The sequence below is a fragment of the Camelus ferus genome, chromosome 5 (assembly GCF_009834535.1).
Source record: "Camelus ferus isolate YT-003-E chromosome 5, BCGSAC_Cfer_1.0, whole genome shotgun sequence".
In the NCBI taxonomy this organism is placed as follows: Eukaryota; Metazoa; Chordata; class Mammalia; order Artiodactyla; family Camelidae; genus Camelus; species Camelus ferus.
Window position 1 is genome coordinate 93429870 of NC_045700.1, and position 12429 is coordinate 93442298.

The 12429-nt window shown below is 46.2% G+C and overlaps 1 protein-coding gene across 12 annotated transcripts in view; it reads left to right on the forward strand.

Moving 5' to 3' along the window:
* The window catches only part of AGAP1 (ArfGAP with GTPase domain, ankyrin repeat and PH domain 1), a 520168-nt gene that overhangs the window by 345102 nt on the left and 162637 nt on the right, over window positions 1-12429 (forward strand). For all 12 annotated transcript variants that reach the window (XM_032480554.1, XM_032480555.1, XM_032480556.1 and 9 more), the window contains one exon: window positions 261-429. In XM_032480554.1, coding sequence (XP_032336445.1) covers window positions 261-429 — 169 coding nt within the window. The remainder of the gene's footprint in view (window positions 1-260; window positions 430-12429) is intronic.

The following is a 12429-nucleotide window of genomic DNA, read 5'->3' on the forward strand; positions in this document are numbered from 1 at the left end:
CAGCGGCTCTGATCCTCCTGGAGGGAAGCACCCCCTGTGTCTCCCGGGCCTGGGTTCCTTCAGGACACAGAGGCAGCGCTGACTCTGGTGTAACAACGATGCCGCCACCACCAGGCAGATCAAAACCTTCGTATGCAGAAAGTACCTGCCACCGTGGAAGGTCGTAGGATTGTAACTCACGATGTCTAATAGAGCCTCTTGTCTTGGATTGTGGAAGGGCTTCCTTTTAACGCCTCTTGGATGTTTACCGTTTTGCACAGGACTACATGCAGAATGTTCATGGCAAAGAGATTGACCTTCTGAGAACCACTGTGAAGGTCCCCGGGAAGAGGCCGCCCCGAGCCACGTCGGCCTGCGCGCCCGTCTCCAGCCCGAGAACCAACGGCCTGTCCAAGGACACGAGCGCCGTGCACGTCTCGCCAAATTCAGGTAAGCTTCCCGCAGGCGATGCCGAAGAAGCGGGGGTGGCAGCCGCGGCGGGCGTGCTGGCTGGAGGACGGTGCGGGGCCTTGGGGGTTAAGTGGAGACTTGCACGCTGCGTCGTAGGCTGTGGCTGAGAAGTCTCTCCTCTCTGTGGACAATGGTTTCCTCTACATCCTTGGGCTCCGTACTGCCAACACGCAAACCGTGGCACTCTTGAGTCCCAGCTGCACAAGCTGCTGGACCTTCCAGGACTGGGAGGTTGAGGGCCAAGTTTTACATGTGATGGAGGATTTAAGCAACTTCTTTTAAAAAAAAAAAAGTGAATTAATTGTTAAAATGTCCAGGATTAGTATTAACTCATTTGTCGTGACTGTAGAAAACAGGAAAAGCCATTTGGAGCAAGATTTACAGGAAATCACTGGAAACTTCTCTGAGTTTTATATCATACCTATTTGTTCTTTAACACAACTTTGGTTTTCTTTATTCTCTTTTAAAGGAGAATTGGTTTTTCGTTCAGGATCAGAGAGAGTTAGTGTTTGCTCAGACATAGTGTTGAGAAGCTCCTGGCCTTGGTGTGTGACGCAGGCCCCTCGGAGCGTCGTGGTTTGTTTTTGAGTCTTGGCGAATCGTGTCCCGCTTTCACCTTCCTGTAATCGCTGATCAGAGAAGAGGTGGTGGGAGCCACCTGCGTCCTCGCACCAGCAAACTCAGCCTCCTTCAGCGTGGGGACCCCCTGCGCGGATGTAGCCGTTTCCTCCAGCAGACAGCCCCTTTCTTCTGTCCAGCCTGCCTCAGGTCCTCTCAAAGTCCATTTCTGTTCTGTACTCGTTTCTAGCATATGTCTCTGCTTCTTAAAGATGCCCCATTTTTTCCTTTCCGAAATGGTGAATGCTTTGAAAGTGGGATGATGCTGGCCCCACCGTTCCGTGAATGACGTGGGTTGGCAAAAGCAGGGTAAGAGAAAGAAGACAGAATTTGGGGTCCCCCCGCCTGGGTCCTCCTGCCCGGAGCTCATGGCATTGGGCAGGTAGCTGGACCACGGTCACATTAGGCTGATCGTGCCTGGCCTGCCTGTGTCCCAGAGACGTGGTGACAGGTGGGATAACACATGACGGTGCTGGGGACACTCATAACGCACCATCCAAACGTCAGCTGTTGTTACTCATCACAGTACAGCTGGGGCTGTGCGGTAACAGACGTGAGTTCATTGCAGAAAGACGGTAAGTTTACTTCCTCTGGTCCCGTGACCCGCTGACCTTCCTTCCAAGAGACACGTGCATTTTCCTTTTCTGGCTGATGTGCTAACTCGGTGGGGTGGGGAGAGAGAGAAGTGCCCAAGAAGAAACTTTTTCTGTTGTGAATGAAATGCTGATGTCTTCATTTCTTTCTTTTTTATTCAAAAAATGCTTATTGAGCAAGTCTTCTGTGCCGAAAATGGTGCCTGCTGTGGGTGTTAAAGTCCCTGATCTCCAGAACTTGCACACAAGGCAGTCACCTTACAACCAGCTAACTCCCCACTTGCCTTCTAATGCATCACGTCGCATCTGTCCATGTATTTATTCAAGTTAGCAAACATTTATGAAATTTCTAACGTGTGCCAGTTAGAGTCCTGAGCTCTGGGGACACACGGGAGGAAGACATGATCCCTGTGGTCAGGAATCTCACCCTGTGGGAGGAGGGAAGGGCAGACGAGTGAGTGAGCTCCTAGCTGGGGCGCGTGAGGGGGTGTCAGGCCCCCGGGTGGTGTGGTTGGCACTGCTCCAGAGGGTGGGGCAAGGCTTCGGGGCTTGGAGGATGCCTGTGCTGGGTGTGAAAAAAGGATGGAAACTTAACCAGGCACGTAGGATGAGGGAAGGGTCCCGATGACTTGAAGAAGGGTGGATCTGCTAGATCTGGAGTTTGAACATTTTCTTGAGATTTATGTTCTTTGGGGCTTAACTGCCACTTCCTGTCCTAAGGAAAGTGTGACGTTTGATAACAAATAGAAAATACAAAATGCCATATAAACTTTATCATGTCCCCAGGGTAGGTTATGTCGAGGCCTTGGCTGAGGGATTGAGGTTTCAGTGCCCAGTTGAGTCTTTAAGATTCTTGCTGGTGGTGAATGGGAGGGTTTGGGGCACCACTGAAATCTCCTTTCCAGGGTCACACCCTCAGTTTATGATCGCACATCCTGTCACCCCTAAGCCAGGCAAATCCCCACTCAGGGAGCCTAGTAGATTTTTTGTCTTCTTTGGATCACAAGTAGGGACTTGGAAGTGGGACTGTGACATTGGCCGGAGCACAGCCCCACTCTGGGGGAAGACAGTGCCTCATGGTCACAGCAGCGCTCAGGGATGTGGCGCCCTCACTTCGGCGTGCGTGCAGGTGACGTCAGTGGCCGCTGTCCAGCAAGAGTGACCTCCAGTCTGTGGTTGGTAGAGCTCTCTCACATGAAAAATTCCAACACAGCAAATTTAATGCGAAGTAAATCGATGCCACTTTTAAGTGGCGGACATTTAGCTAAAACTAAGCATTGGTGGTTTTAGAGCGATTTGCCAAAGAGCTTAACATGCTACCTGACCTTCCTTCACCCGAGGGACATTTGGGTTCTGCCGTTGCTTTATAGGGCTTTGGATGCACTGGGCATGTTTGCTGCTTTTTATGCTTTTTCTCTTTTTCCTTCATTTTCTATATCAGTGTTATTGAGTTAGATCAATGTTTTGTGCCTTCCCTTCCAGTAACTTCTTCTTTCACATAGACCTGATACATGCTTGTACCTAAATCCTTGTGCATAAGACTTACTAATGCCTTAGAATAAAAGTCCACAGGTGAAGTGACTTAATCAATGTACATGAACATTTATAAGATTCTTGGTACATATTCCCATGTTCATTTCTAGAAAGGTTTTATGTAAGATTCCCTTCCATCCATAAAGTGAGTGGCTGTTTCACCTCTGCACATTGAGTATCATTTTTAGAATCTATGCTAATCTGATAAGCAATAGAAATATCTCATGTTTTACTTATTTGCATTTCTCAGTTAATAGTGAGGTTGAACATCTCGTGTTTATTGGTCACGTGTGTTTCTTGTGCTGTAACTGTTCAGATGTATCCTTTACACGTTGTTGCACTGGCTGCTTGTCTTTTTCTTATTGATAGGTAAGAACTCTTTGTATATTAAGGATATTAGCACTTTGTAATACATTTTGCATATATACTATATCTATACTACATTTTCCCAGTTTACTATTTCCTTTTTAAATTTTATGGTCTTGTTTACATATAGAGGTTCTCCCTCTTTAGTATATAATCAAATCATAAGACTTATACTTCTGGGATTTCCACTTTTGATACTTAGAAAGCCTTTAATAATCCTGAAATAAGATCAGAGTTCGTATCTATGTATTTCTGAGTTTTACAATTTTATTGTTGTTCTGTTTCCCATTTTTTATATTTAATCTTTGATCCACCTTTGATTTGTTGGGTCTATTTTATGCAATAGGAAATCTAGTTAAACTTTTTATTCAAATACATAACTGACCTTTCTCTCTGTGTTATTTCCTTTTCCTTTTGATTCTATTTGTCATCTTTACTGTCCAACTAACTCATTTAATCAAATTAGCTGTGTTTCTGGGCTTAAGAATGTATTCCGTTGACCTGCTTTCTCCACATTGTCTTACCTTATGTGGATTTACCACACTGTCTTAGATTCATGGCTCAATTTATATCTGGTGATATAACGTACAACATGGTTTCATATTGCTCTTTTATTTTATAGTTTTTCTTGTCTATTTCTGCCCATTTATTTTTTCCAGAAAACTTCCGAGTAACCTGAAGCCTTCTCCTTCCCCCTAAGAATCATCTCATTGTGACTCTTAATTGGCATTGCTGTTAATATTTGAATTAATTATGGAGAAACTGACATCTTAACTGTATTGAGTTTCTTATCAAAGAAAGTAATTCTTTCCCAATTTCTTCAAACTCATTATGTGTCTCTCAGTAAAGTTTAACACTTCTCTTCATGTAGATCTGTGTGTGTCCTGTTAATTCATTCTGCTACTTTATAATTTCTGGTGAACTCTGAGGCTTATATTTGGGGGTGGGCAGTTGTCTGTTTTATCATTGAATTGATAAAAAATAAGATTCTAATTTTTGCATTTCTTATATCCAGCCATCTGACTGAACTTGTTACTTGGAATACTCATTCAGAAGTTCCTTTTGGTTTTTCAGTGTGCAGTCACAATGCGTTCCATATTTCAGATACCACAGTGCCTGAGCGTCTGTCAGCATTGACTCTGAGTTTCTCCCAGCCAGCCTAATGATTTGGATGCCTTCTGCTCTGTCTCCTGTACCATTCACTTCCCATCATTTCTGAGCCTGCTGCACACCCGGCCCTGAGGAGCGCTCTGGAGTTGCAAAGGTGGTAAAGACCCTCCCTCAAGGGTCCTTACATTCCAATGGCGGTGGAGGAGTCAGAAGATCAACACACAGATAAGACCGTTGAAGCTGGTGATGATTACTAAAGGACTACAAGGGGCAGTTGGATAGAAAATTACTTACAGGAGGGGGGTCTTGTGTTACTCCTAGTATTGCAAGTGGTTTGCCAGTATTAGGATGCTGACTACATTTAAAACATTAAAATGCTGGCAATGTGATCTTAATGTCAGGTTTTGCCAGGGGCTTGGGGAAGAGGAAGAAAAACACATTGTTATACCCACATACCGATAACGCCCCTCCCTGGGTCTCACTTTGGGGCGCGCAGGTTAACCAGAGCAGAAGAGCTGCGGCAAAGGTGGGGTGGCTCCTGGCCACGCTGGACAGCTGTGGAAGGCAGACACAGCAGGCTGGGGGACATGTTCGGGAAGACCTGGGCCGTGGCATCTCCACCGCCAGCACCACTGGGAGAGGAGGTAAGCACCATGCCTGGGGCGGACCTCCTAAAGTGGATACTGATGCCTGAAAGAGAAGGAGGCAGACTAGGAAACTCGGGCCTCTGCACAGTCACAGAGAAACATAAAGGAATGGCCGGGAAGGCAGCTCTGACTGTGAGAGACACAACTGAGGTGCACCAGCCTGCCCGTGAACTTGCACTGTCGGTCAGAGCTGAACCCACCGTTCAACACGTGCCACACTCCTGCTCCAGGGCTGTGCAGGCTGATCATCCCATGGACTCTTATTCATCAATATCGGAAGACAACCAAGATGTTTGTGGAAATCAACGGTCAACATACGAAAGAAAGACCAATATAAATAAAAGGATTCTAGAGGAAAGAGGGTGATAATTTGGGGAAAGAGAATTTAAGAGGAAATTATAACTACCATCATCAGAAAGATTTAAGAGGTTGGTGATTGTGTCTATGAAATGAAACAAACAAAAGATTATATGAAAACCTGGGGAGAAATAGTTCTTGGAAATTAAAGAAAAAAGATTCCAAAAATAAAATTTTCAATAGATTAAATACTATAAAGAACATGGCTAAAGACACTGTTGGTAATCAAAGATACAACAGAAGAAAATATGCTAGAGGTGACAAAGGAAATGCCAGTGTCTTTGCATCTCAAGATTAAAGTATCAAACTGGATGGGAGCTGTGGACAAATCCCCAAAAGCATCCAAGGTAGGGGAAGACTGAAGTTACCTGTCAAGGAAGAAAACGCTGACAGGCTGTGGACTTCTCAGGAGCAACACCGTTCCCTTCCAAGGACAAATAACTTGGAATCTAGAAGCTAATGCAGAGCCAAACAATTATCAATCAAGTGTGAAGGTAGGGAAAAAAAGACGTTTTTAGGTGACATACAGGGATATTAGAACGTTTCCCTTTCAGTGAATTTTTGAAAAAATTACTTAAGCATCTACTCCAGCAGAAGAAGAAGAAGAATCCAAATGATACTTATTTATTCAGGCCTGGTTCGACTCCCCCTTCCCCATCACACCTTCCACTTCGTCCAAGGTCACTTGCTCGGGGGTGCTCATGCCAGGATCTGCAGTTTCCATTCTTTGTGCGTGGAGCCCTCATTGCCATTCTAACGAGAACCCATCAGAAGCCATGTTTTAGAGAATCTGCCCAACTTTATGCTTCCAGAGAAGATGGTCAAATGTCCAAAAATATCTTCTGGCGTGAGTTTTTGGCTGGTTTGGTAGAATTGTATCCACCTATGACAGAGTATGGAATTGTATCAGGTCTGAGTCCTTTTGACATTTAAGTAGAAAGCATAAGGGCCAACAGTAGATATTTTGGAGTCAGAAACACTACATTGAAGCCCATCTTTTAGGACCTTGCGTGGGTATCTCTAAAGCTCAGCTTCTTCATCTTTAAAAAGGGAGACCAGTGCCTACTTCCATTCTTGTGAGGATAACACGCTACGTGCCTCTGCAAAGCCTGGCCCGGGTGGCTCTTCAGAACCGTACCAGGAATCCATTTTAGTAGTTGTGCTCGTCACTGGTGGAGAGAAGGATGGAAGAGGGCTGAGAAATCGTGCTTTTGAATTAATTCCGCGAATGTCTTAAAGGGTTTGTTTACTGAGTCTTTGAGGAGACATAATGAGTGAGACTTACTCAACCCAGGCCCCGCAACCCACAGCATCCCCCGCACGGCAGTGAGTCGGGCAGAAGCGCCCCCGGGACTTCCCGCGTCTCTGTGGGGCCCTCGGCTCGGCGCTGTCCGTCCCGCCATCTCTCTGTTCCTGTGTTCTCCATCGCTCCCGACTGCGACATTCTGTTCCGAGATGACAGCTATCTTCTTGTCCCTAAAGGGTGTCTCTGCTGGGTATTTGCAACTGCGGATGCATTTCTGTCCTAACCAGATTGACGCTTAGACCTTTGTGAACGGAAAACCTTTCCCCCCTCCCCCTCCCCGAGGCCCCCAGTGGCTTCAAAATATTAAAGCCGTCGGGAGGGTTGAGGCTGATTCCCGGGGGTGGGGGGCGGGGACCTCAATGTGTTTTGAGTATTGAACTGCCGTTGACATCTAAAGTCTCGACCATGCTGTTTTCCTCCACACTTCAGTAATCAGGACATCCAGCAAACCCATAAAAAACCAAACTAATAGCATGAATATTCAGTGACCTAGAATACTAATTATTGTCATGAATATTAATGCGATCGGACTTGCTGTTTCCTCTCCTCTTTCTCTCCCGTCCTCTTTCTCCCTCTCTCCCTCTCTCTTTTTTTCCACTTAGCCGGCTCTAAAGATGGGTCATAATGAGAGCATTTAAGAGGGAGCGCGCTCTCCGCCGTGACAGGGACTGGGGTAATAAGGAGACCTTGATTAACGCGGCGCACTTGGGGGAGAGATGAGAGGCTTCACGTGGGCCTGATCGGGGGAGGCAATGAGACACCGGCGGCTCTGTTGCTGCTGCCGGAGATTAATGAGGCCTAAGAGTGCATTAGGAACAGTGACAAAGGTTTGATCTAATGGGCTCAGTCATTTTTCCTTTGAGTGACAGACGCACAGAAGTAATTGGCTGTGCAGAATGGCAGCTCATTGGCGGTACTTAAGGATACATTATCCCTGTTGTGTGGCCCGCAGAGGCTGTTTATCAAAACTGCTCACACTGCAGACGCGGAGTCGCTAAGCTGCTGTTACAGTGGTAATAGCTATTAAAAAAAAAAACAAAAAACAAAAAAACCCGCAACATCTGAACTAGACCCGTTGTTGTCTCGTGGAAACAAAGTTTTCCTTTGTTTAGTTTCAAATGGTCTAGGAAACATGTTAATAACTCCGGAGGCGGCGCTCTGCGCTGAACGAGCTGTGCCTGTCCTTCCGTCCGTCTGTCCGTCGGGACCTCAGAGCCTGGCTTCTCACCCTGCTTCTGCCTCGGCCTGATTATCTCCCACCCTTTGGATTCTGTTGACAGCACGGATCTGCCGATCACTTAAATTGGGTGCTTTGGCTAAACACCCTCCTAGCAACTTGGTAGAACACTTGCAGACGAGAAGCCTTCTTGGCTGTGAATTAATTGCCCAAGCGTCTTCCCCAGATCAGTGTCACGTGGTGAGGTCTGCTTTCATAAACTGGGTTTTATTGGAGTAGGTGCCGATGGCTACTTCATAATTCATTGTTTTTAGATTAAAAATAAAAACGTTTTGTGGGGTTTCTCTAACATCTGAGGAAGTTGGCCACATCCGAAATGAAATGACTCCAAAGTTGTTATTTTATTCTTTATAAGAGTTTCGGGTTCTTCCGTTTTTGTGAGAAATGCCTTCTTACTGTTAGCTGTTTCTGTGTTTCTCCCACTGAGTGTAGGCAAATTTCTGCTCTGTTGTTCCCACCATTAAATTGTAAACTCTTTGAGGCACAGACCATTATTTCTCTCCCTTTGTTGTCCTCTTCTAGTTTCGTGACCTAGCGATTATTTTTCTCATTAAGTCAGCGTGACCGGGTATCGCCCACCGTGCGACATGTGAGGGCTGCGCACGGAGGTGGGTGCTGTTCGGTTCCTTCCAGGTAACAGTTCCTCCGTTGAAACCTCCCATGGTCACCGGGGCTCACATATAACTCAGAACCGTACTTTCAGTTTAAGGAAACCATCTTCAGTGACTTGAACTCTAGATGGAGGGTTCTTTTCTGTAAGAGCTGACCAGAGCAAGTTGATCCGTGGTGATTTCAGTTAAAAACAGAGGGATTCTGAGCTGGACATCTTTATGGGAGCAGACATTCCAAGAAGTAAATAAAAGTTGCTGTAGAAACTACCCCCCCCAAAAAGTGTGTGTTCAGTGAAGAGTAGGCACTGTTTCCGCTGTTGACGTGACGTTTTCCACACCCACCAAATGGGAAAAGCTGTAGGAACAGGGTGGGGGGGCTCTCCCCACACGGACCCAGCGGCCTTCAGGGAGGCAGCTGGCTGGAGCCAGGGCCTTGGGAGGAGCCTCTCGTGCTGGCGTCGAGTCCGTGGTTGACCCACTGGCTGTTCTCATCCCCACGCTGGCAGAGGAGGGCTTTTTAAAGCACGCGTGGCACTTTGCCAGCTCCAGACCTGGTGGCTGGTGTCTCCTAGTTACCACTCACACAGAGACCTCTCGTCTCTGTGGAATATTCCCGGTGAGTGGTGAACCCCCAAACATCCTGACCCACAAGCAGGCCGACCCCTTCACATCGTCAGAGCTCCAAACACAGAGTTCCTCAGCGCCTTCACTCCCTGCACGGTCTCTCTGTCAGTCGTAAGAGGTGATTGCACGAGAACTGGATAAGAGAGGAAGAAGTCCCAGTGAGCACTTCGGGGGATGGGCCCGTGTGGCCCCCTTGGCCGCCTCCCTGGAAAGGCTTGAAATTCAGTGACAGCCTGAGAAAGCTACCCACCAGAGCAGTGTTGTCAAGCCAGGATGAATTTTGTGCAAAACATACCTAGCGTATCTACCACGTGGAGGAGAAGGAATATTTTAAAGAGGGGCTATTATGCACGGCAAAGGAGGAGACTGAACAGTTGAATTAAGCTGTTGGGGGCGCTGTACCAAATGAGAAACCAGAGGGTGAGATATGAGCATCCTGGACTCCACGTTTCCTTCAGTGCCGTAATCATATCTTACTGCTTAAAAGAACATCCTTAGTTTTAGCCTCCTTTTGTGTAATGTCACCGTCCCTCACTGTCTCTGGATTGCATATAAACTTGTCCGTGGAACCTGTTCCAAGAACGGATTGAAGCTAAGTGAGCATTGTGTGCACATCATGTAAATCAGCATCAGTAAGCAGTAGGGTGGCGCTCTCCACAAACACCTTCAGGATCTGTGGTAGCAGGTGTTCCTCGCGCAGGTGAGGAGTATGGGAGCTGTTCTGCAGTGATGAATGCTGTGACACAGAGCTGGAAAAGGCAGGCTTGGTCTTCAGAACAGATATTTAAACCTACTGCTAAGTATCAGAAGTATCAGAACTTACCTTCTGAGGTGCTTAATGTTCTCATCTTACATTGTGTGCAACACCAAATTCTGTCCACCCCCACGGCGGGGCAGCGTCCCAGCGATGGGGCAGAAGCCAGGACCGGGGCTCTCCAGCTCTCCCGTCCTGACTGTCACTCAACCATTGCTTGCATCCTGCCCTGAGCACATGATTTCTTCCCTTTCTGTCTTTCCTTTTGTAAACTCTCCCTCTGACAGCTTCAACAGAAGCTTTGGGATTTGGGGAGATCAAGAGTGGGAAGACTGTCACAGAGTTGTCCCAACCCTCAGTGCTCGACTGGTCTGGATACAGGAGCAGGTGTCCAAGAAACACCGTCCAGTGAATGAGTGTTTGGGCTCACGCAAAGTGGTGACAGTTAGAACATGAAACACAGGGACAAGGCAAGCGGTGTGAGCAACTTACACACGAAGAGACAGTGCCACAAGAGAACCATGAGGAAAATATTTAGACTTCTGAAAGTCAAACAAAATTAGCCGTATCACCATTTTTGCTAAAAACATAAACTATAGAGAAAAGGAAAACCCACCATTGGTAGAATTAACTAGTATCTTTGGAGGCTTGGCAGTTTACGAAGTGCTTTATGTAACTTTGTCCTTATGTTAACCACAGGGGACATATTACTATGATTGTCATTATTGTCTCCATTTGATCATCATCACTGTTACTGTTATATCCATATTACGAATTATGAGCTGAATTGTTTTCAAGATGCCCGGGTTCCAATCTTCTTTCAGCCCCCTTGTCGTGAAGAAGATTAATGAACAACATACATGTCATGAATCAGAAGGATGTTAAAGACGTTTGAGCCAGGAGTAACTCTTCTGGCATGTCAGCCTCAGGAAAAGTCTAAAAGTAGAAGATGTCCTTGGCAGTATTGTTTATAATAATGTGAAATGGTAAACTATCAGAACTATCCTGATGTAGGAAAGTAGCAGTGTCAATTATCTGCATTAAATCAGTAAGATGTTCTACATGTAAAATTAGGATTAAAATTATGGGAGACTAAGACGTGGAGAAATGGCTGGGAGGTCAGATCAAAGAAGTGTAATATAAAATTACACCTTTCCTGTGGTCGTAACTAAGAAAAGTGTGTGCATGTGCTCAGCAAGTCGGTCTGTCAGCTGGGATCTTGGTAAACCTCTAACTTACATTATCTGTGTAGCTGTATATGCTTGCAAAATTAGTTTAATTTGTACACCAAAACATTCTCCCATTTTTTCCCCCTTGGCATCATCATTAGAACAGGAGAAATCTGAATAAAATGGGCTATTTCCACATTGGAGGAAGTAACTGTGAACTATCTCGTTCCAGGATTTTCAATTCTGGGCGTGGCCATGATGTTGTATTTACTAGTAATTACATTTGTCATCACAACTGGGTCTGGACTCTGCCTTCTTTTCCCTCTGGTAAGCATACTGCAAGAAAGAAGGAACAACAACCAAAAAAACCACAGCATTCTGAGAAACACAAGATTCCTCTCTCGTCAGCCATAGCTGTGTTGAATTGCACTCTTTTACAAAACAGCTGTCACATACAGCAGACTCCTGAATGCCTGTGTCTGTAAGAAAAGATACTGAATGTGTCCTTGGGAAAAAAAAAAAAAATATCCTCTTAGCCTGAAATCCTGGTTGCCAAAAAGAGGACAGATTTCCAATGCAAATAGTGAGGCGAGTGGGCCCTCCTCACTGGCGCTTAAATCATTTGTATCTCACTTTTTATGGTGCTTTTGTGAATTATATTATTTTTGGGTTTATAATTAGAGGATGGAACAGATGGCGAAGGCCTAGTTTGAAGTGATGTGGCCATTAGGAGAGCCTCCACCGTCCAGCCCGGGTTCCCCCAGACCCGCTTCCCGGCCTGCGCGCCGAGGGGGGCGTGGCGCAGCTGCAGGTCGGCCGGCGCGCCTTGCACTCTGACTCTTTGTAACATTTGAAGCCACGTAGTGAGGGGAAGGACCTACAAAAGCAGCCTCTGTATGTTTCGACGGGTGAGGCCTCGGAGGGGCAAGAGTGGATTCCTGTCAGTCGTATTCCTGTAATTATGACTTTTTTTTAAATTATAAAGTCCCACAGTGGACGTGTCTGTTTCACACCCACGTGCTCATAGAATCCTCTTCGGGTTTTTCTCCGCCGC